Source organism: Castor canadensis, chromosome 1 (genome assembly GCF_047511655.1).
Source record: "Castor canadensis chromosome 1, mCasCan1.hap1v2, whole genome shotgun sequence".
Lineage (NCBI taxonomy): Eukaryota > Metazoa > Chordata > Mammalia > Rodentia > Castoridae > Castor > Castor canadensis.
The window spans coordinates 31,095,103-31,117,158 of NC_133386.1; the positions used below are offsets into that span (position 1 = coordinate 31,095,103).

The 22,056-nt window shown below is 34.6% G+C and overlaps 1 protein-coding gene across 2 annotated transcripts in view; it reads left to right on the plus strand.

The window, feature by feature from the left end:
• Positions 1-19,138, plus strand: part of Stx7 (syntaxin 7) — a 42,056-nt gene extending 22,918 nt beyond the window's left edge. For both annotated transcript variants that reach the window (XM_020164456.2, XM_074074458.1), the window contains exons 3-10: positions 7,175-7,244; positions 9,469-9,562; positions 10,244-10,381; positions 11,299-11,351; positions 11,897-11,993; positions 13,205-13,277; positions 16,464-16,546; positions 17,838-19,138. In XM_020164456.2, coding sequence (XP_020020045.2) covers positions 7,175-7,244; positions 9,469-9,562; positions 10,244-10,381; positions 11,299-11,351; positions 11,897-11,993; positions 13,205-13,277; positions 16,464-16,546; positions 17,838-17,930 — 701 coding nt within the window. In that variant the 3' untranslated portion in view covers positions 17,931-19,138. The remainder of the gene's footprint in view (positions 1-7,174; positions 7,245-9,468; positions 9,563-10,243; positions 10,382-11,298; positions 11,352-11,896; positions 11,994-13,204; positions 13,278-16,463; positions 16,547-17,837) is intronic.
• Positions 19,139-22,056: the final 2,918 nt, after the last annotated feature.

Here is a 22,056-nt window from a genome sequence, read left to right on the forward strand (position 1 = left end):
AAAGAACCAGCCACCTTTTTCTGTCAAGGGTCAGAGGCTTTGCAGACCATATGTGGTCTCTTGCATGTTCTTCATTTTGTTATATTATTGCTTGGGGTTGTTGTTGTTAACTGTTTAAATGTACCACCCATTCTTAGCTTGGAGGACTGTACAAAACCAGATTCTAGGTTCCTTGGGCTATAATTTGCTGACCTTGGTGTAGGAGGGTGATTCTATTCGCATATAAAATGATGTCTCTAGAATCTTGCCAGTTCATAAAACCTGAAGAAAAAGCAGGCATTTTGGTCTTTCCAGTACTATTGTATAGTTGTTATAATACTAAATATTCATTCAGTATCAACAATATGGTAAATTCTGGAAACACAAAATGAATAAAATCTAGTCCTGGTGCTTTTCTTTAAAGAGTTCATTTTCTGGTTGTGGAGACTAGTAGATAATCTGGTAATTTTACTTCATGTGTAAGTAAGGAATAAAACATTTAAATCACCAAACTAGAGATTTCTTTCTTTCTTTTTTTAAACCAGTACAAATGTCACTTCCATTGAGGCTTTTTGGATTGTCCTCTGGTAGGACACCTGTATTTTTGGTGCTTGTTTGAAGCATTTTTCTATCATTTATTGCTGTTTCTTCTGTTTATATGATAAACTTTTCCTTTTCTAGATTGTGTGCTTGCAGCAAGAATGTGTGGAGTTCTTTCTTCCATTTGTATTCATAAGATGCATCTAGCACTAATTAATTAAATGCATTCTATTAGACAATAAGATAATGGTTGTATTCCTAGAAAACTTCATCTTATGAGACACTGTGTTATGAAATAGTTACTTTAGAGTGAAAAGGAGATTGTTAGCCAAAATATTTGATTTGTAAGGAGTTTTAGTTCCTATAAAACCTAAATTGCTCTGACTAAATCTAACTTTTGATTATAACTAGCTTGTGTAAGAGTCTGGTATTTGTTTTTGTGGTACCTACTAGTATTCTTATTATTAATCACTGAATTGCTCATAGTGAAGGTAAGCAAAGCTCAGAGACTCTTAAAAACAATATTCTTGCTTCAACAATTAGGTTTTTTTCCTCTTTAAAGACTGGTTCTGTAGTACTACTTCTCATTGTTCATGATATAAGCAACCAAGAAGATCCCAATATAATAAGAATTTTGTGTTTTAAATAGCCAACTATTTCCATTACAGTTCATCCATTTTGTTTCCCACAATGAGCATTTTTTCTTTTTTTATATACTTAAAAATAAAGAATCCCTGCATAGCATACTGCTGCTTTCTCTTATACAACTAGAAGTCCTCTCCTCTTTCCACAAAAGCCATAAACTGAGTTCCATTTGTTTCCTGTGTCCAGTGCAAAGTGTAGTGGGTGATTGTTAGCTCATTCTTCCCTTCTTAGAACAAGACTGAATAGCAGTCTTCTTCACCCTGTAGATCAAAGTCTCTAATAAAACCACTAGAAACACACCCTATATAAAAGAGTGGAAGAAAGAGAGAGGGAAGAAGGCAACTAGTTAAAATATCTAAATATGTACATTGCTCAGCAAGAAAGAAAATATTGACAGGTGCTGTTGTTGCCACTATACAGTTGTCACAGGCTTCAATTTGTATTATTTCATCTTATAGAAGCCATCCCATGTTCTTTAAACACAACTGTTTGGGATGACTCAAACTTCCAATCCTGGATTCTTATTCCTCCTGCTCACATACTGTGTGGTTTTAACTTTTATGATTGAAGATTGTCAGGTTCCCTTCCTCCCCTTCATCTGCTGATATCTGTTTGTACCTCTCCTTCTACTTTTGTATTGACATACACTTACTTTCCCTTAATTACCTCAGTAGAGTACTTTTCCCCAAATGGCCAGGTGCAGTCTCAGCTTGTCCTTTGGTGGAAATATGGTTGTATTCCTCACTTGGCTATTGTCTCCAAACCACTTTGAGGGATGGAAGAAATTTAGCAAATGTGTAGGTGTAATTGTGAAATATTTTACTTTACTTTCACCCCTTAGTTCTCAAGTCTGTTTCTTTGTAGCTGTAGGTGAAAACAGTACCTCTGAGCAGATTGTTCTTTGAGACCTTAAAGATCTTGTTGAGAGTACTTTAGCTGCCCAAGATTTTGTCTCCCAGGAGAAACCATAATCAAGTCTTCAAAAGGCCACTAAAACATTCTAGCAATCTCGCAGCTTCTAGATAGTGGAGTTTGTGCAGACCAATGAATCCATTATCTTTTGAATATCCACTGATTTTTTTTTTCTCTGTAAAGTAATTTCTTGATCAGGGCACTGATGTGTGGAGTACTATGATTATGACTACCACATGGGTTAGTGGTCTGGTAGAAGCACTGGGGGAGGGAGGTAAAGGAAGCATAACAAAATGTATCGTTTCAGTGAATATAAAATTCTTCCTCCTCTAAGATAGAAAGTATGTGATTATCTTGCTATTAACCAGCTGTCTGATACCCCCAAGAATGGCACCATATTAGTAGTTTACTTTTTTTGTTTGTCTGTTTTGAGATAGGATATCACTATTTAGCCCAGGCTGGCCTCAAACTTGCTATGTAACCCAGATTGGCCTTGAACTCCGTATCCTTTTGCCTCAGTCCCTCAAGTGCTAGGATTTCAGGTGTGTACTTCCACCCTCACCTAGCAGTTTGCTTTTGATTGCCATTATTACAAATTGGTATGTGGAAGTATTAGTGGTTATCTTTTCTGAATGAGGGAAAGTCCATGTTGGAGAATCTGTGTGTGGCTTTTATTCCCATAATCATTGTTAAGTTTATATCCTACTGAGCAAATGCTGTGGGAGTTGTTGAAGCAGACTAACATATATAGAATAAAATGTAGAAAGAGATAACAGAACACCCAATTCCTGGTGGATAGCTCAGATCACTTGGTTACCTGGTATACCATTGTTTATTGTATCCAGGATTTGGCAGCATGACTATAACTAGTCCTCAGAGGGATAACATTGATTTGTCAAGGAGAACCTGGTTTTGTGCAAAGATTCTAAGGGACTCATGTTTTTCCCATTGGGACTGCCGCCCATTTTAATACAATATTCTGATAGTACGCAGGCTATCATTGGATCAACTGGGTCAAGGCCAAGTGATAGAGTGGCTTATACCACTTGAATTAGTTAAGTAGCTTTTTGTTTTGAGAGGTTGAAGCCAAAGCTGTTAACTTTGGGGGATATTCAGTAAAAGGAACAGTGTAAAAAGTCTTATCAAGCACTGTTCTCCATTTGTACTTGGGGCTGCAAAGAAAAGCATTTTGCTGGAGAGTATCAGCAGTCTATATAGATTAATGGGTCAGAGATTCTTCACTGTAGAATCTGGACCCTTCATTTTCATGGAATTTATCTTATTTTTGCTGGCACAATTATATCTTTCCAAAGCACCTAAGAATACATGATACTTCCTGCTTTCTTTTTATTAGTGTAAATTAACTGTACAATGGGGTTTGTATATTTCCATAGATGCATACAATGTACTTTGATCAAATTCACTCCCTCTATTATATTCACTTAGCCTCCCTTGTTTTTATCCCCCTTTTCAAACAGTATTTAGTGGGTTTCCTTATGATATCCTCAGGGGCTCCCAAGGATCTCTTCCTTCTCATAAGGACCCTTTCTCAGTGAGTATGGGTGAGAAGTGGGAATGCAGAGTATATCTGTCTTGCAGAAACTGAGGAAGTTACCACTTGGTGCATTTAGGGAGTGCTCCCACTAATTTAACCTACCAGAAGTAGTTCTCTTTGATTCTTAAAGGCTGAGTAATTTTATAGGTTGTTTAACTCCTAATAGTTTCTTATTTTTTCTAAGATTAATATGATTTTCAGTCTTTTAGCTCTTCAGTTTACTTATAAGCATTATTAAAGTTCCATTTTCTCCTGGATTATTTTCAGTCACTGAGTTCTTCATACACCAGAATGATGTATTCCTTATAAGTTATATAGTCTTTGCTTTTTATTTGTAAGGCCTTTGATTGTAACGACAATCATACCCTCTTATTGTCCTTAATTTTTACCAATCTGATACTTGAAAATTGATTATGAATGAAATCAAAATTCTCTGAAAGAGACAAAATGTGCCTTTTTAAAATTTTTAGGGGGATTGAACAATTTAATTGAAACATGGCATTTCAACTTTTAAAAAAATTTTTATACTTTTTTTTTTATTGTTGTGCTGGGTGGGGGTACTTTGTAGCATTTACAAAGGTTCTTACAATGTATCAAGTATATCATAATTGAATTCTCCCCTTCCACTGCTTTCTTTCATTCCCGCTGCCCTGATTCCTAGGACAGTTTGAGCAAGTATCATTTTTGCATTTACATCCATATGTATATGTTATTTGCACCATATTTATCCTCCTACCCCTTTCCCCACCACCTCCCCCCTCCCTCTGATGCCAACTCCCCTCTACCCCCTTTGTGCCCTCCTGTTCTCAGAATTTGTAGAGGAAAAAACATAAAAGATAATAGAAACATGGCATTGTTGCTAGTTTGAGATAAAGATAGCTACATAGGGAGACTCCTTGTTTCCATGCATATATGTATTACAACCCCAATTGGTCCATCTCTACCAGTTCTCTTCGGTCCTCTCTAGTTCACTTCCCATGGTGGCCCCAGCCAGTTTAAGATTTCTGTATTCATTCCTGTACAGTGAGCACATCAACCACATTTAAGATTTTGATTTCCTGGCCTCCCCATATGTGACCCGTGTGCCATATTGCCTTTTTTAAGTTATAAAATTATAACCTTCATCCGTTTTTTTGTTGGACTGTTTTTCTGTTACCAATTTGTAAGAGCTTTTCTTTTTTGTATTAGTGATACTAATTCCTTTCCTCCTTGTATCCTGCAGTTATTTTCTCACAGGTATACATACTCACACTATACCTATTATTCATAGTAACACTTAAAATTGTATAGCTAAATTTATCAGTATTTCCCTCCATAGCTTTCGTCTTATATCATCCTTAGCTAATATTTTATCTCTCACTCCAAGGTCATATACTAGATCATTTAATAAGTATATATTTTCATGATCATGTAATATCTTAATGTTTTCACTTTTTAATATTGAAATTAATTTATTGCAAATTTATTTTGCCATATATCAGGTAGGGCTCTGTATTTCTCTAAAAATAGTAAATTTTTCTTGTGTCATTTATTGAGTAGTCTATTTGATGATCCCTCTAGAATTAAATATATGCAGATAAATATTTGCTTCTATTCTATAAAGGCCCACATGACAGTTTATATTATCAACATAGCAACATTTTAAAAACAAAAGACAAAAGAAAAAGCTTTAAAGGTCCTACAAGGTAGGCCAAGCAATTCTTTTGCACTTGAGAGGAAATGTATAATTAAATGTAAGCAACTTTAAATTAGAAATAGCGAACAAAACCACTCCATCCTAGCAAAGAAAAATTGACCCCCTCCCCCCAAAAGGAAAAAATTCTTTGGAAACTACCTGAATAGTAACTGTTGCTGTGTGATTCCTCTTGAATATTCTTATTTCTCAGCTTTAACTTAAGTCTGTTTATTACATCATCCTCAGTGAACAAAAGTTGTCCTACATTTTGAGATATTTATCATTCCCTTGATCCCATAAATAAATATTTTAAAAGCATTTAAGCTGTAGCTCAGGCGTTGATGGCTCACACTTATAATCCTAGCTGCTTGAGAGGCTGAGTTTGGGAGGATTACAGTGTGAGGCCAGCTGGGCAAATAGTTTGCAAGACCCCATCTCCAAAAATAACCAGAAGAAAATGGACTGGAGGTGTGACACGGGCAATAGAGAGCCTGCTTCATGAGTGAAATCCTAAGTTCAAAACCCCAGTCCCACCAAAATTAAACCACCACTTATTTTAAATAAAAAGAATGGCAAGTTGGATTGTTTTTCTCTAGTTCTTGGAAATGGGAAACCGTTGAGATGGATTTTCATCTTATATCTACTTGACATTTTATTTATGTACATGTGTGCATGGAATTATAGGCCTTGTTTTGTGAAGGGACATTTTTTTAAATTGTGGTGGCCATAGATTTCTGGATTATGAGTTTAGCATGAAATTGAAATTTCTGAATTTATCTTAAATTGTGTAAATATTCTAAACCTACAGAAAGATAGAATTATAGAACAATGAACCTCTTCACCTGAGTCCAACAATTGTTGACAGTTTTCTCTCTGTGTGTGTGTATATATTTATGTATATATGTTTATTTGTACATTATATATTATATATACATTGTATATATTTTATGTACTTATATATTTCAATTTCTTTAATTGGTCCCATTTTTTATATTCTTTCTTGATTCAAAATCCAGTTTTGTTTTGTTTGTTTGTTTTTAAAAAAATCCATATAGTTCTTTTTGGGTGCTTTGGCTCTCTAAAAACTCTCCTGTTTTTGTTGTCTTGTTTTTCTTTCCCTTTTCTTTTTCCTTCTGTAATACTGACATTTTTAAAAAGGCAAGCAAGTTGTTTTGTGAATTACCTACCATCTAGATTGGTTTAATTTCTTCCTAATGATTAGATTCAGCTTAAACATTTTGGCAAGAAAATATCCCAAATCCGATTGTGACTTTTTCATTGTATCATGTTAGGAAGTCAGAGTGTCCCATTGTTGATGCTGAATTTGATCATATGTTTTAAACAACAGCTTTATCTATGATAGTTATCTTCTGAATGTCAGCTGTTGGTGACATTGTTCAGGTTGTGTGAATGTCCTATGATTTAGCAGCTTTTAATGACCTGACAAGCAAATAATTGGAAAATGATTTTTTTTAAATTTTACTATACCTTCCTGATTTGTTAACTATAATTTGTTCATTTTATATTATAATAAAGTATAATTGTCACCGTTATTTTACCCATGATTTTTAATGCTGGTAGAGTTAAGTAAAAATCTGTATGCTGGTATTTTATTTGCTATCCTGATGGAATAGGGATGATTATATTTTTGAATAATTGCAGTTTTACATGTTAATGTTCCATATTAATCTGTTTTTGTAACTAGTTAGATTGAAACCATTTACTTTTTCTTTTTTCTCAGTGTTCTCTGTTGTTATCTTTGTTTTCCTATCCTTTGTAAATGTCTAATTATCTAATTGCTTCTAACTTAATTATGTCTGTGACCCTAACATTTCTAACAATTATACATTAATTTTCCATTATAATAGCTGTGGAAATACAAAGGACTCTGAATCAACTTGGAACACCTCAAGATTCACCTGAATTGAGGCAACAGCTGTAAGTATCTAAACAAACAAACAAAAATAGAAAAGAAAACCTATTGCTATTATTATGTTATTTTTGTAGACTGTGTTTACCAGAGAAAACAATGGAAGATTAACAAGGTTTTTCTACTACTTTATCAAATGGCTGTATCCAGTTTTTTTTGTAACTTTTGCCTGCCCAGAGTAGGTAGGTGTTCTTTATTTTAAAGATTTGGCTTACTCTATCAAAGCAAAACTTCTTCAGTTGGCATTTCTTGTACTTTTAAAACAGGTAGTTCATGGCAGATTTTGAAAAATTGGAGTCTAACCTTCTCATTTCATGTGATTTACTTCCCATAGTTAAAAATATCTGTAGTGGCCAGATTTTTACTTAGTTTAGAGACAGTATATATCCAGTTAGTATGAACTGTTCCCCAAAAAGTTTATACTTGCATGCTTTATTTCAGAAAGTATTAACTTGTATAAGAAAAAAGTTATGATGAAGTTATGATACATGTCCCACTAAATTATTCTGTTGTTAGAAAAACAGTAATAGTACTTTGTCTATAGTACGTTACAGATTTTGCAGTAGTTTTAGATATCTTCTCATCTGAAACTTACAAAGTCAGAGTGAGATAGATCAAAGAACTATTTCTAGTTTGCTCATAAGGAATAAATATCTCTTGGGGGTTTGATTTCCCCAACATCATTTCGAACATAAACTGTCAGTGCTGTAATAGCTACAGATCCCAAGTACTATATATGTGATAAGTGATATCACCAAACATTAGCTCTAGAAGGAAATTGCAAAGAAGAAAATCAAAGATAAGTGATAGCAATTCATTTTTATTTGGAAGGGGCATACTAGGGTTTGAACTCAGGACCTCATGGTTGTTAGGTAGCACTTTACCACCTGAGCTACTCTACCAGCCCAGCAATTCATATTTTTAAGAAGTACAATTTGAAGCATTTGCACTTGTCCATAACATATTTTATTTTCCTGCAGTGGATAGATATCAGGATCATAAAAGTGCCCCAGGTCTAATAATCATCACTTATTAAAATAAACTAAAATGGAAATATGTAATTCTTAATAGTTATGCTATTTTGGTAGAGCTGATAATGGGAATTCTGAATATATAGACATAATCATTAAGGTCTTTTTAGAACTTCAAATGTACTATTTCCAAAGATTTTAAAAAGCATATCAAGATAGGGAATTAGGTAAATAGAGATATAACTTGGTTGTAATTCTTCTTTATTTCTTCAATACAGATATCTATGCTTAAGCAACTTCTTATAGTATCTATTGTAGTCAGTCCATGTTTAAAATAAGAAGCAATTTATATGAGAAGTACTGATGTTTATAAAGCACCACCTTAATATAAGCTTATTTTATTCAGTATCAGGGTTTTTTAGTTAAAAATCTAACTTTTTACAAGATAGCTGGGAATACAAGTATAGATATAATTTACTTCTTTTTTGGTATTCTGTTCTCTTTACAAGGGAATGCTATTATTTTTTTCTACATTATGTATAAATAATAGCAAGTTTGAAGCCAGTCATGGTGGCTCAAACTTGTGATCCTGAAATTTGAGAGGCTGAGGCAGGAAGATATGAGGCCAGTCTAGGCTACAGAGTGAGACCCTATCTCATAAAATGAAAAAAAAAAAATAGTAACCTTGTACTATCATCATGTCTTCTCCTCCTGATCTTTTAAGTATCTGCAGGACATAAATGTCCACATAGGAGACATCAGATACACCTAAGACCTGGGAACTGGGCCAAGTAGGGGGTAAAAAAAATCTTTACTTGTTCAACTGACCTCCCAGGAGTGGACCACAGATAAAATGCTCCCACACTTCCTAGATTTCAAACATAAAGGACTAGACCAGCAACAATCTCTCATTTAACCATAATTAAGTCAAATTCCCTTCTGGCTTGAATCACCTGCGTTTTAAATGGCTGCTGATACTTATTTCTACAAGCTTGGTTACCCTGGGTGAATGAAGACCCTTGTATGTCATACTTGCTTAATATTTATCAAAAAATAGTATATGAAGGTTTTAGATTGATAGAGGAAATTTAGAGCTAGTTTGTAAAAACTACAGGTAGTTTTATAATTTACAGCTGAGAACTATGAATACTTTTATAAAATGATTTTTCTAAAACTTTGTCAGGTTTGATTCAAGTGGCAGAGTTGTAGCTTTAGGAAATATATTAGTTCTTTGGCTGTAATGTGTGTTTTCTCACTTTAGGCAACAGAAGCAGCAGTATACTAACCAACTTGCCAAAGAAACAGATAAGTACATTAAAGAGTTTGGATCTCTGCCCACCACCCCCAGTGAACAGGTATCAAGCTTTAAGACACATGGCTGATGTACTGAATGTGAAAAATTCAAATGCATTGTAGGATCTTTGATCTGTGAGGCTAGAAGGGAAATTAGGGGATGAAAAAAATTGTATTTGAGATTAGTTCCCAGAATACAAAACTATGTTTAGCTGCTCAGGTAGTATCCTGTGGTTCAGTAACACAAAAATTATTTCCATGAAGTTACCCTGAACCATAATTAAGTGCTGAGAAAAATGCTTCCGAGTTACTACTTCCTGGCCTTCTAGGGCTGTGACTCCACAAAACATACACACTCAGTCAAGATGTGCCTAGGGGACATGTATTTATCTCCTTGCTTACTTAATGGAGGTTATTTTTACTTAATGGAAGTTATTAGTGAGGTAAGAGTATATGGGTTTTTTGCCAAAAAAAAAAGAACAACTGCTTTAACCTCAAAATCATGACCTAAAAGAAAGTTTGAGGTGAGAAATTCTGCATGATGGACCTTTTGCTTCAGGATAAACATACAGTGTTTCAACGTATCGTCAAAAATTGAGATTTAATCAATAAGTCCCTCTAATTGAGGAGTAAGTGAAAATTTCAAGATTAAATAAAGAGCCAGCCAGTAGTAGAAATGGCTATTGCAAATCTTACTGAATTCATAGCTTGATTCTAGTAGGTGTTTTTTCCCTTTCCTCTAGCGTCAAAGGAAAATACAGAAGGATCGTTTAGTGGCTGAATTCACAACATCACTGACAAACTTTCAGAAAGTCCAGAGACAAGCTGCTGAGAGAGAGAAAGAGTTTGTTGCTCGAGTAAGAGCCAGTTCCAGAGTATCTGTAAGTATGTTAAATGGTGTAAATATAAACCTGGTATTCTTTAAGGGTCTCTTAGAAGTCTACATTAGCATGATTTTGTAAGTCATAGAAACCTGTGACTAGCTTGGAAATCCTGTTGAATCTTTATTTTTAGGTTTTTCTCAATTTTTAAAAGGATGGTGGTTATATATTATTGTACTTATTTTGTCCATGTTATAGGACAGCAGATCACAGATTATATAAAAATATAGAAACCTATTTTGTCAAAAAAAAGATGAAAGGTCAAATCCTGGTAGTCTTCTCACAGTGGCTTGGTGCTGAGGCTTTCCACCTTTATGCATGCTAGTATAGATAGCACCTTACACATGGATTGTACAAAGATGATAGAGATGAACTGAGTGAGTATGTCATAGGCATATTGAGAATGAATGTGAGCTAGAGAAAATAAAGGATGATTTAAAGTGGAATTTTGAGTTAATCTAATTTTAAATTCCCTTTAATGTAGAGGTTTCACAACTACATTAAATTTTAGCCAAGTAATATTTATTACTTGCCTTTGCAAATATTTAATGAAATCCTTTCTTGTCAGCTTTGGATATAAGTTTGCTGTTACTTGAAGCAGTTGACCTAGGTAAATAGAACAAGTACTTTTCTCTCTGTTCTCTCCTCTCCCTCTCCTTCTCTCTCTCCCTCTCCTTCTCTCTCTCCCTCTTCTCTCCTCTTCTCTCCCTCTCCTGGTTTTCTCTTGTTCCTCCCTCCCTCCTTCCTTCCCAGCCCTCTACACACACACACACACACACACACACACACACAAACACACACACACACACATCACACACATAAGTAAATTTAGATTATTGAAGGGAAAATATGAATATTTTTTCTTGTTTTTGCTTCCTTTGCTACTTCTAAATCCATTGTGTTACTAAATTATTCAGGGCAGTTTTCCTGAGGACAGCTCAAAAGAAAGGAATCTTGTATCCTGGGAAAGGTAAGAAATATAAGACCTAGATCAAAAGATAATTTTTCAAATTATATTTCAAGTAACAAATATCCTAAATTACTTATATAAATTAAAAACATGTAAATTTTGGAAGTTTTCAAGATACTTTATAAAATATTTATTATAAAATATATAAGTAAATTATCCAAATAAATATTGTCTTAATTTCTAATATAGATTATTCTGTTATGAGGTTTAAGTCAGATAAGAAGAAACCCAGTTGGCATATACACTTTTCAGTAATTAAATAGTCTAAACCCATGTAAGATAAAATAATATGTATAGAATGAAAATTGAATAAAATTTTGGTAGTATGTCGGTTATATTCTTAGCATTTTTTAAATGAGCAATTCTCTGACTTTGAAGAACTAAATATTCCTTTTTTTTTGGATGGTGGTACTGCAGTTTGAACTCAGGGCTCACGCTTGCTTAGCAGGCACTCTACCATTTGAACCACTCCACCAGCCTAAATATTCTATTTAGTAGGTTTGTCTTCAATAGGAAATAAATCTTTTTTTCACATTTTTTATTAGTCAAACACAACCTCAGGTGCAGGTGCAGGATGAAGAAATTACAGAGGATGACCTCCGCCTCATTCATGAAAGAGAGTCTTCTATCAGGCAACTTGAAGTAAGCCTCACATCATAAGAGTTGGGCTGCTGCTCAGTCCTTAGTGAGTTTGGGCTCACATTGCTTAGATAATTCTGAGAAAGGGGTGGAAAAGAAAACTAGGTAAATGTTTCAGTTTGGCAGTGTTCCTACTATATAAATTGGAATAATTTCTTTTTTAAAAATAATAGCATTGGTGCTATGATGAAAGAACATACTTTCCCCTCCCCCAAGTGTTTTTTTAATTCTGTTAAGTCATGTATAGGTCACTTAGCATTGAGAAAATACAGATAAATGTTTTTCTAGAGAATCTGGATGACATCCCAAGGCACATAATACACATCTTACCCTCATGAGTAAGACTTTTTACAATGACTTTAAAAGTATTTTATTTCTCCTTAGTATGTTTGTGACACAGGGCACCCTAAGGATTTGCTAAGTCATAATTCTTTGGAACCCCCTAGTCCCTAGAAGGTGGAATAATAATGACTGCAATCTGTTGATTGTGTCTTGTTCCAGACACAGTGTTCTTTATGTTCATTACTTCACGTAGTTCTTGTAAAAACTCTGAACTGTTAACTGTTATATCGTCACCATTTTACAGATGGGGAAACTAAGGCCCATGATGACTATGTAAATTTCCCTACCAACCTGAGTAAAATATTTAAACTTTACTCTTTGATTGGAAAAAATAATTGTTATATATTAAATAAAAGTAAATTTATAATTTCTTTATCTAGTAGTGAAATTAACAATGCATAGCACCAATACATTTTACATTCAGCTTTATTAATGTAGTACTTAAAATTTATACCTGATGTTGTAGTCTTTTAAATTGTCAAATGTGTAAATTTTTACTAGAAATATGTCATAAGAATGTTTACACTCTTGTAAACATGTTTCTTATGATGACAAAACCATCAGATTGCATAAAATAAATTCAGTAATGTATGACCCTGCTCTGTTATAGATCCTTCATTTCTATCCTACTCACTTAGTATTTTTATTGTCACAAAATTATTTTAGAGTACAAGTAGCTATTGTCCAAAGGCTCTTTAGTTAGGACTGATTACTATAAAATACTTTCTTATTATTTCCAAAATTTGTGTATTGTAAATGTGAGTGGATGGTGGTTTTTTGGGGTTATTTTTGTTTTTGATTTTTTTTTTAATTTTTCTTTTCTGTGGAGTGGGAACTGAATTTCTAGTGTAATATGTATCCTTTTCTTTTAGGCTGATATTATGGATATTAATGAAATATTTAAAGACTTGGGAATGATGATACATGAACAAGGAGATGTGATTGGTAAGTCCTGCTGATTTAGATTTCATGAAATGAGAGCAAGTTACATGCAGTTTACCCACAGCAGCCTTCTCAAGCAAGAGTATCTGCTTCCTTTCTCACTCTTTGGGTTCCTCTGAATTCAAAAGCCTAGTCTCTACAACAGACTAAGTGTCACCTTGGGCATTATCAAAAACAGAACTGACTTTTGGCTCTTACTGGTTGAAATGACCAGCTTCATTCATCTCAGAAGCCCCAAATGTAATCATGGCCTACTGCTGATGAGACCATAGAAGGCTCCATGTAACATCTCTCCAGTTTATTCCTGGGGCATCTGGTTTCTGTCTCATTCCAATTTAATTCTCACCACTCCAAGGGCTTTGGGGCAACTTTTGGTATTTGTAATTGTGCTTGTTATCCTGCTTATGATTATAGGGAATAGGTAGCTATTTTTTGATCATTCATTCTAATAGTTTTTTTGACAGATTAATTTAGTAGATTTTTCAGATGCTAGGAATTTTTTTAATAATTATTTTTTTTTAAGTTAAAAATCCTTCTAAAATTTAAATATCATAGTTCTTCAATTAAAGTGTAATTATCACCTAATTACCATTTAGAAGCATGGTGGACATGAATATCTGTGTCTAAAACTACATTTACTATATTTTCTGAATTTAGTCCATTTGGAATGCTTACACCTTTAGTTTAACTATTATTTGTATTCATTCATACCCCACTTTGTAACCCTCATAGATCACAGGGTAAAAATTTTTCCCCCTACAGGGTAAAATTTTTAAAAACCAATTTATTCATTCAGCTAACAAAAGGTTATTGAGTACTATATCCTAGCACAAATGTAAGCATTAAAGATTTACCTGGCATTAAACACTAGATAAAAGATCTAGTCTTCATGGATCTTATAAATTGAGGTAGAGACAATTTCTAAAAAAGAAAGAAAATAAGTAAATGGCTATAAATACTATGGAGAAAATAAGGCCAGGTAGGGTTTGGGACTGCTAGGGTGGAAAATGTTGCTCCTTTGTATAGAATAAAGTTGCCAGATGACATCTTAGTGAAGCCTTCATGGCAGTTAGAGAGCAAGTCAGAGGAAGTGTTCTAGGCAGTGGAACAGCAAGGGTGAAGGCCATAAGCAGGGTGCACAGCTACATTTTTGGTGAGTGAAAAGAGCAAGAGGAGGACGATAGTCATGTTTGAGGTCACAGAGATAGCATAATATAGGAGCCTGAGCCATTGTAAGGACTTATATCATTAATGATGAGTGGAAAACCGTAAGAGAATCAAACAGTGGAGTATTATTGTTACCAGTGTAGGTTTTCGAAGACGCCTTTGGCTACTGAAAGGAGAGCCCTTATAAGGGTATAACAGTCATTCAGGTAAGCAGTTGGTCATATTGGCTTGGATCAGGATGGAAGCAGACATGTGGTGAGAAGTTGTGGAATTCTGAATATTTTAAAAATATACAGCCAGAAGTTTCACTGACTGGCTGGGTATGGATATGAATTCAGAAGTGACACTGAGACTGGCTTGACCCACTAACATGGTGGAGTTGCTCTTTTCTGAGATGGACAAATATATAATGGGAACAGGTTTGGAGGCATATAAATAATTCTTGGATATGTTACATTTGATGAAAAGTGAAAGAGGAAGACTGCTGGACTAAGGTCTTTGAATTATACAAAATGGAATAAAATGCTAAATTGCGGGGAATGGGCTCTTGCTAGAAACGTGGACAGGAGACAGATCAGAATACAGATCCTGTAAGTAGTTTGTAGATAGAGTCATGGCAGAACGTAGAAATGCCTTCTGATTGTTTCTGTCATCAGGGTCCCTGGATGATTGTGATAGTGCCTGAGGAGGCATAAAAGTTTTAAGGAGAGAAAGTATGACATAGTCTTCTAGAAGTTGGAGAAATGAGGTAGACTCACTTGGAGCCATGACTTTTAAAGTGGCATAGTCAACGTTAGGTTATTCTTTTTGCATCCATGTTTACCTGACTGGGTACTGCTTGGGTTTTGTCATGCCAGTATAACCTAAAGCCAAGGCCAAGGGAACTGAGGATGAAAGTATGAAAATGATGCTAGGGATTGCCCATGGAATCTAAGGTAGGTAAAAAGGGAAGTGAACACATGGTGGGATAATTGTTGGGTCAAAGTGTTAGAAGTAGTAAGCTGTAAAAACAGTTGGCACTGAGCAAAGAATGAGAAACTTGGAATTGCAATTGGTAATGACAGAGTTTAGGATGTAATCATGGAAGTGGGTAGCAGGAGTAGCAGGCAAAGTTTTTGAAAAAAGTGTGGTCAAGAAGTAGAGAGGCCAGGTTCACCTATTGGATAGTGAAATCATTAATTTGTACCATAAGAGAAGAGTTGAAAAGAATATCAGTGAGTCAAGCTAAAGTACTCAAGGAATGAAAAGACCATGAGATCTGTGAATGTCTGCAACTTAGGAGGATTGGATGAGTTTGACAGCATGAGCAGAAACCAACCGAGAGTTGGTAGGAAGGAGGAAGCGACAGTCTTTCATGCTGCAAAGCAATACCTGTTCCTCCTCCATGTTCTAAGAGGATGAGAAGGAAGCTGCCACCATTGAGAAGACTCTGTGGGCCCTTGGTGAGGAATAGGTTTCAGTATAGAAGTAGGTTGATGATGGCTACAAAGCAAATGACAGTTTTCAGACTCTGTACCCTAGTTATTAGACGCTTAGTACTAAGTTGGCCATCATAAAATGCAAACTGTTTAGAACACAGGTAATGTTTAAATCATTTGATTTAATGTGACCTACTTTAAAGTTACTTTCTCCTGTGTGGTAATGAAAATCTTTGCTATGGAAAAAAGAGGTTTTAAGATGGAAGGAGCTATGGAGTGACAGACCAAGAGCAGCTCTTGCGTTGGCACTAATTTGGTAATTGCATGGTGACAGTACTTTTGCGGAGTTTCCATTGGAACTGGAGTTGCGTTGTGATGAAAATGATCAAGGTCCTTTCCTTAAATGTTTATGTTTAATCTCTTGGATTACCTGAGAATAATATAGGAAGAAATTAGCCATCTTAAAGAATCACTGTACCACTGAAAAAAATACTAATAACCTTTGAATAATAAAGCTTATGTACCCATACCTTAAATGATACGGATTTATTATGGGAGTGTCAATTTGTTTTTAAAAGTTTTGTGTGTGTGTTTTATTTTAAAGATAGCATAGAAGCAAATGTAGAAAGTGCAGAGGTACACGTTCAACAGGCAAATCAGCAGTTGTCGAGAGCAGCAGATTATCAGGTAATGTTAACTGTAATAAATTTTCACACAACTTAAAGTTTTAACTTAAAGCATGTTTGTGTGTGATCAATTTAAAGTGGTTACATAGATTAATCTTGAAGTCCCATGGAAGATGAGTCAGAAATATGCCAGTCAATTTAAAATTGGTTTTAGAATGTATAGTCTCGGGTTGATCCAGTGGTATCATGGCCCCAGAGATAGGAAGTTTAGTGTCTTGGGTCCTGAGGATCACTGTTGACAACTCTGAACTTTTATGATGGTGGTCTCTGATGACTAAGAAGGGGACATTAGGTATTTGTCTGTGGTAACCAAGTGGGATCCAGGAGAAATATTTATGCATTGATGATAACTGAAACCCCCCCAAAATTGTGTTAATACATAAGGAATGATCAGTTGAAAAGCTAAATGAAATTATTTGTAGTTTTCAGGATAATTTTAGAATATGGTATATATCTATAATTTTTTTATTAATTGTATTTGACGTAAGGTAAATTTACAAATGTTTCTACTTTGTAAGAAAAAGGATTCCTGAATGTTGCTATAAGATATGATATACAGAAACCTACAAATGAGATAGGACTGAAGAATAGAACAAAATTCTTTATATTTTCAATGACAGTTTTGTTATTTTGTTAACTCTTTGGTTTTCTTTTGTATATTAAGATTTTGAGTTCAGTTTCCATTAATATTAAAGAATGGAAACAATTTTGGAAACTGAAATATTTATTATAGGAAAAAATGCCAGGACAAAAGGTTTGGCTCATTGGCAGAGCACATGCTTTGCAACTGTGAAGCCCTGAATTCAAAACCCCAGCCCCCCAAAAAATTTTTTTAAAACACCAAACATTTATACTTGCTGATGTTTCTGAACAACTCATTTTTAAGAGCAACTTTTTGATAAAAGTTTTAAAATGTGTAGGCTTTTAAGTTGTCTTTGTTTTCATTCATAGGCAACCTAAGTCTATCACTTTTTTTTCCTCTGTCATCTTTTTTTTTTTCACTGAGCTGTATATCCCTAACCCTATCTCTTCTGTAACCCAACCACACCCCCAGAAAAGTTACCAGCATTTAAAATTGACTTCTGAATTACAGCATTCATTCATGAAGAGTATTTTTGAAAGAATAAGTGCCATGTATATTGTAGAGATTTTTGAGAAGCAGAACCTGGCCAAAAATTTGAGGGCAATAAACTGTTATTTACTTCACTCTTGAAATGAACAAATTATTTTTAGCTGTTATGGAGATACTTCACTAAATCTGTAATCTTGGTTTTTTTTTTTTGCATCTGCAGCGCAAATCCAGAAAAACCCTCTGCATCATCATTTTTATCCTTGTCATTGGAATTGGAATTATCGGACTCATCATCTGGAGATTAAAAGGCTAAGGTCATAAGGAAGCGTACCATTGCACTACAGTTTCCTAAATTATGTACGACGATTCCTGTAATCATGTTTTTACTGTTATTTTAAAGCTGTTGCATAAAGGATGGTTCCCATATTTTGTTATTTTTATTGGGGGGGTTCTTTGGGTTAAATATGATATTTTCTAATACTGAACATTTTTCTAAATACCAGTGCTGGCATAACTTCCATGCTTTATGATTTAATAACTGTTAAGTTTTTGCCCACATCGTTTATGCCTTCATCTATAATTTATTTACCTCATTTCACTTAGTTTTTGAAATTAGTAAATTTAAAGTTGTGTGTGTTCTGCATATCACTCTGTCCCTGTGTAACATGCCCCCAGACTTCTGTTATTTTAATTAAAAATCTTTAATTTTGCTTTGGCCAGCAGAGAAAATATTCTCAATAACTTAAATAAGTTAACATATCTGTGTGTTTTCTCTGGTTCTCTGCAGCACAGATTATTTCATCTATATTGTTGGATTTCTTTGAAGACCATTGTTTTCTCTAAATAAAGTCAGTGAATAATTTCTTAGTGTACCTCATGCACCTGATGTGTACATACTAAGCATTTGCTGTAGATTGCCTGGTAAAAACGCTAGGAAGGGTAGATTGCTTTTGTATATGTCTACTTAAGTCTGATGTTTATGAGGGAAACTGGTTACTATGAATGTTTAAGGTAATTTGGAGAAAGAGTATGAAAAATCCATACCAATATCTGTTTGGATTCTAAGGATTGCAACTTGCTCGTCTACTAAACTTTCTTAACAATACTGGTTTTGTGGCTTGTTCTTTACTTTCCCTTGTGTCCTGTAGAATAATGGTTATATGAGTCTGACTTACTTTAAGGAAATAACTTTCCCAAAGTTACATTTTTTGAGCACCTAACACTTAAAACTTAGTGTTTATGCTGAGTGCCATTTCGTACCATCCTGCGTTGGAAAAGGAATTGGATGTTTGCCAGTTAACCCACTTGCCTTTTTAAATCAATGTTGTTTTAGTGCACTAATCTGAATTCAGTAAATTTATCATAGTTAACGGTTTGTATATTGTAATGTTCTTACATAGCAGTTTGATAATGAAGGCAGTGTTTATCATGGCAAGCTCTGAGACTTAAAATGGAAACAAATGAAATATTAACTAAGTAATTGATGTCCTTGAAACTAAAATAAAGATGATTTGAAAGGTGTCTGGATAGGTCTGTTTAATGAAGACTCTTCTTTTGAGGGACCAAAGCTTTCCTCACACTTTGGAACATCTGCTACCTGAAATCTCAGCACTGGAGATGTAACCACATGGACTATGACCATACGCTCTACATCTTTTTGGATCACTAGTTCACTCAAAGTTTTTGTTTTGGAAATCTTGAACAATTTTGTCACTAATTATGCCAGCAAAACTTAAATTTTTTTTCCATAATAGGGACAACAGCAAACTTTATTGTAAGTGATAGGAACATTGAAATTTTGTGTTGCCAGAATCAGACTGCTTTAGAGAACATCATGAGTTATGCAGGAGAGGGATGCTACTTTGAGGTCAGTGCAAGCCCACCTGGCCTACTCTAGCATAGTCTTTTTCTACAGTGGTACCTGCTGTCCTGTGCATGCAGTACTATCCTATGGCTGCATAAAAGTTCTAGCGGTGTCCACAAGTCAATTTTATTCTCATAGGGCCAAGTGCATTTACTTACTGCTCACCAAACAGTCAATTCCCAATAACAAAAGCACTTAAAAATTTTTTTAGCAAGACTTTAGTAACTTTACTTAAAATATAATTATTTATAAATAATTGGACACTAATCTGATTTAACACAGGAACTTTAGTGGCTTGCATTTTTTAAAAAGTTAACTTTGAAAAATTTTACACAGTTATTTAGAAAAGAAAAAATAGTCTTGGAAAAGTTAAATGAAACACAATTTTTTTTTAAGTTTTTCTTCAGGTGGGATTTAGATGCTTTGAAAGGTTAGAATTGCACTGCAGAACACAAAATTAGATGTTTTCATGACTGACAGCATGTCTGATTCTTTTTTATTCAAACTGAAGTTTTCTCATCAAATAACACATTCATTGCGGTGTGCTCAAAAGACATCTTCAGACATAGATTGAGATTAATCCACCTATTGAATGACAGTATGGCATGCATTGTATTGGTCACTAAATGTTATTAAGGTGTTTTGATTTCACAAAATGATTGATGGTAAAAGAATAACCATTGCCATTTGATATATGCAGTGTTTTCTAGTAGCCATGGAATCCTCTGTTTTTAAAAATAGTGTAGATACAGGCACAGGTGGAGCCCCGGTCTAGCACAGCAAACCACGGAAGCCATGTCTGGAGTTGAGCCTACTGAGCACATCAGGTGTCCCAGCAGAATTTGCATTGAGTACCAAGAACGCTACACCTTGAAGAGGTTGCCACTGGGTCGATCATTCAGTGTCTTCACCACTTTTGTTAAAAATGGTCAAATTTTGTGTGAAAAACAGTTGTGTTTGAATACCAGTTTTTTAGACAAATCTATAGTGAAAATAAACCTGACTTTGAAGGCTTTCAATTCATGAAACAGATCTATGGTTTAGAAAGGAAAATACAGAAGAGTTTTTGTAGTTGGTGTAATTTTTATTCTTACAGAAAAATGAACATCATGAAAAATAAAACCAGTATAAAAAAACATGTCCACATTATTAACTATGAGCAGTTTTTAAGGGTATCAATTATTACTTGAAAATCAAGATTGAAAGTACTTCTTACATGTGGCCAGATTGCTGCAATATAAATAAAGTTTCAGAAGAAGATGAAGTATGTTGATTTGGGAAGTTCTGAGTTGACCAATATTTCAGTTCATATAAATGTTACAGGAATTCCTCATTAGTGGTAAAGAATGCCAGTCGTCTTTCCTAAAAACAAACAAAAAAACAAATTGTATATTTTCACAATTCATTTATTAAACAAAAAACTAACCTGTTCATTCCAGACCTCTTTATTCTACCATAAGATTTGAGCAGCTTGACCTCTTAGCAAGGAAATATACTTAAATTTATACCAACAGAAGCCTGAATGTGTTACAGTGTACCACTTTGACAAAATTCATGACACCTCTGCTTAGGTACTCTGACATAATTCATGGATCAGTGACAATAAAACCATTTTCCCACATACTTAGAAATTTGTATCCTCAAAACAGTGTGACACAGGAGGTAGGAAAGAAATTAGATGCTAAACACACAGGGTGGTTTTCCTCCAACTGGATTTTCCAGTAAGGAGAGTCCAGAAGCAGTATCTCATTCACCAAGTTAACAAGATAGGTAGGAAACTCTTTTCATCTTTAAGGCTAATTTTAGCTATTTCCTGACTTTGCATTCAAGAAGACAAAATTCCACCTGGATGCATGGGAAGCATAAAGGCTTTTAACATAGGAAATTAGAAGCTTCCAGTATTCGAAGTGTGGGAAGAAAAGTGTCTGCAGCACTTTAGTGAGTTAATCAGGAGGCTCAGCCCAGGAGCTTCTATGAACCTTCAGAACATCTGGAAGCTCTTCCTGTCTGGGCCTGCTGCACTGATATATCAGTCTCAAGGAGCTGTCATCAGCTGTCTCTTAAAGAGCACCAAAGCAGGTAACTGCAAAAGGTTTTAAAACTGCTATGAAACTTCTGTCCACTGCTTACCCTCACTTGCACCTGCAATATTCTCTAAGGAAAGATGGCTTCTCATTTCCTCTGCCTTCCAAATATGGGAATACCTATTATGGTCAACTCTCACTGAACGCAGGAAACCAAAGGACATTCTGGGAAATGTGTGTGTGTGTTATCTCTGTACTGCAGAGAACACTGTAGAAGGGAACAGTGATGTTGAGGTGACAGCCAATCTTAATAAAATGAAACACTGATACACAAGACAAATCACATGAAGTAGAAAGTCAGAAATTTCTTTTTCTTTAGAGATTCTTCAATGAAAAATTTTAACAGCACTGCTTTTAGATGGTATATAAGTCAGTTTAACCAGAAGAAAATGCGTAAACATTAAGATTGGGGTCCCAGCACCTAGCAGTTTCTACCTTCTTTCTTCCCCTTCCTCCCTTAGATACTTGAATTAATTCCCCCACACATACAC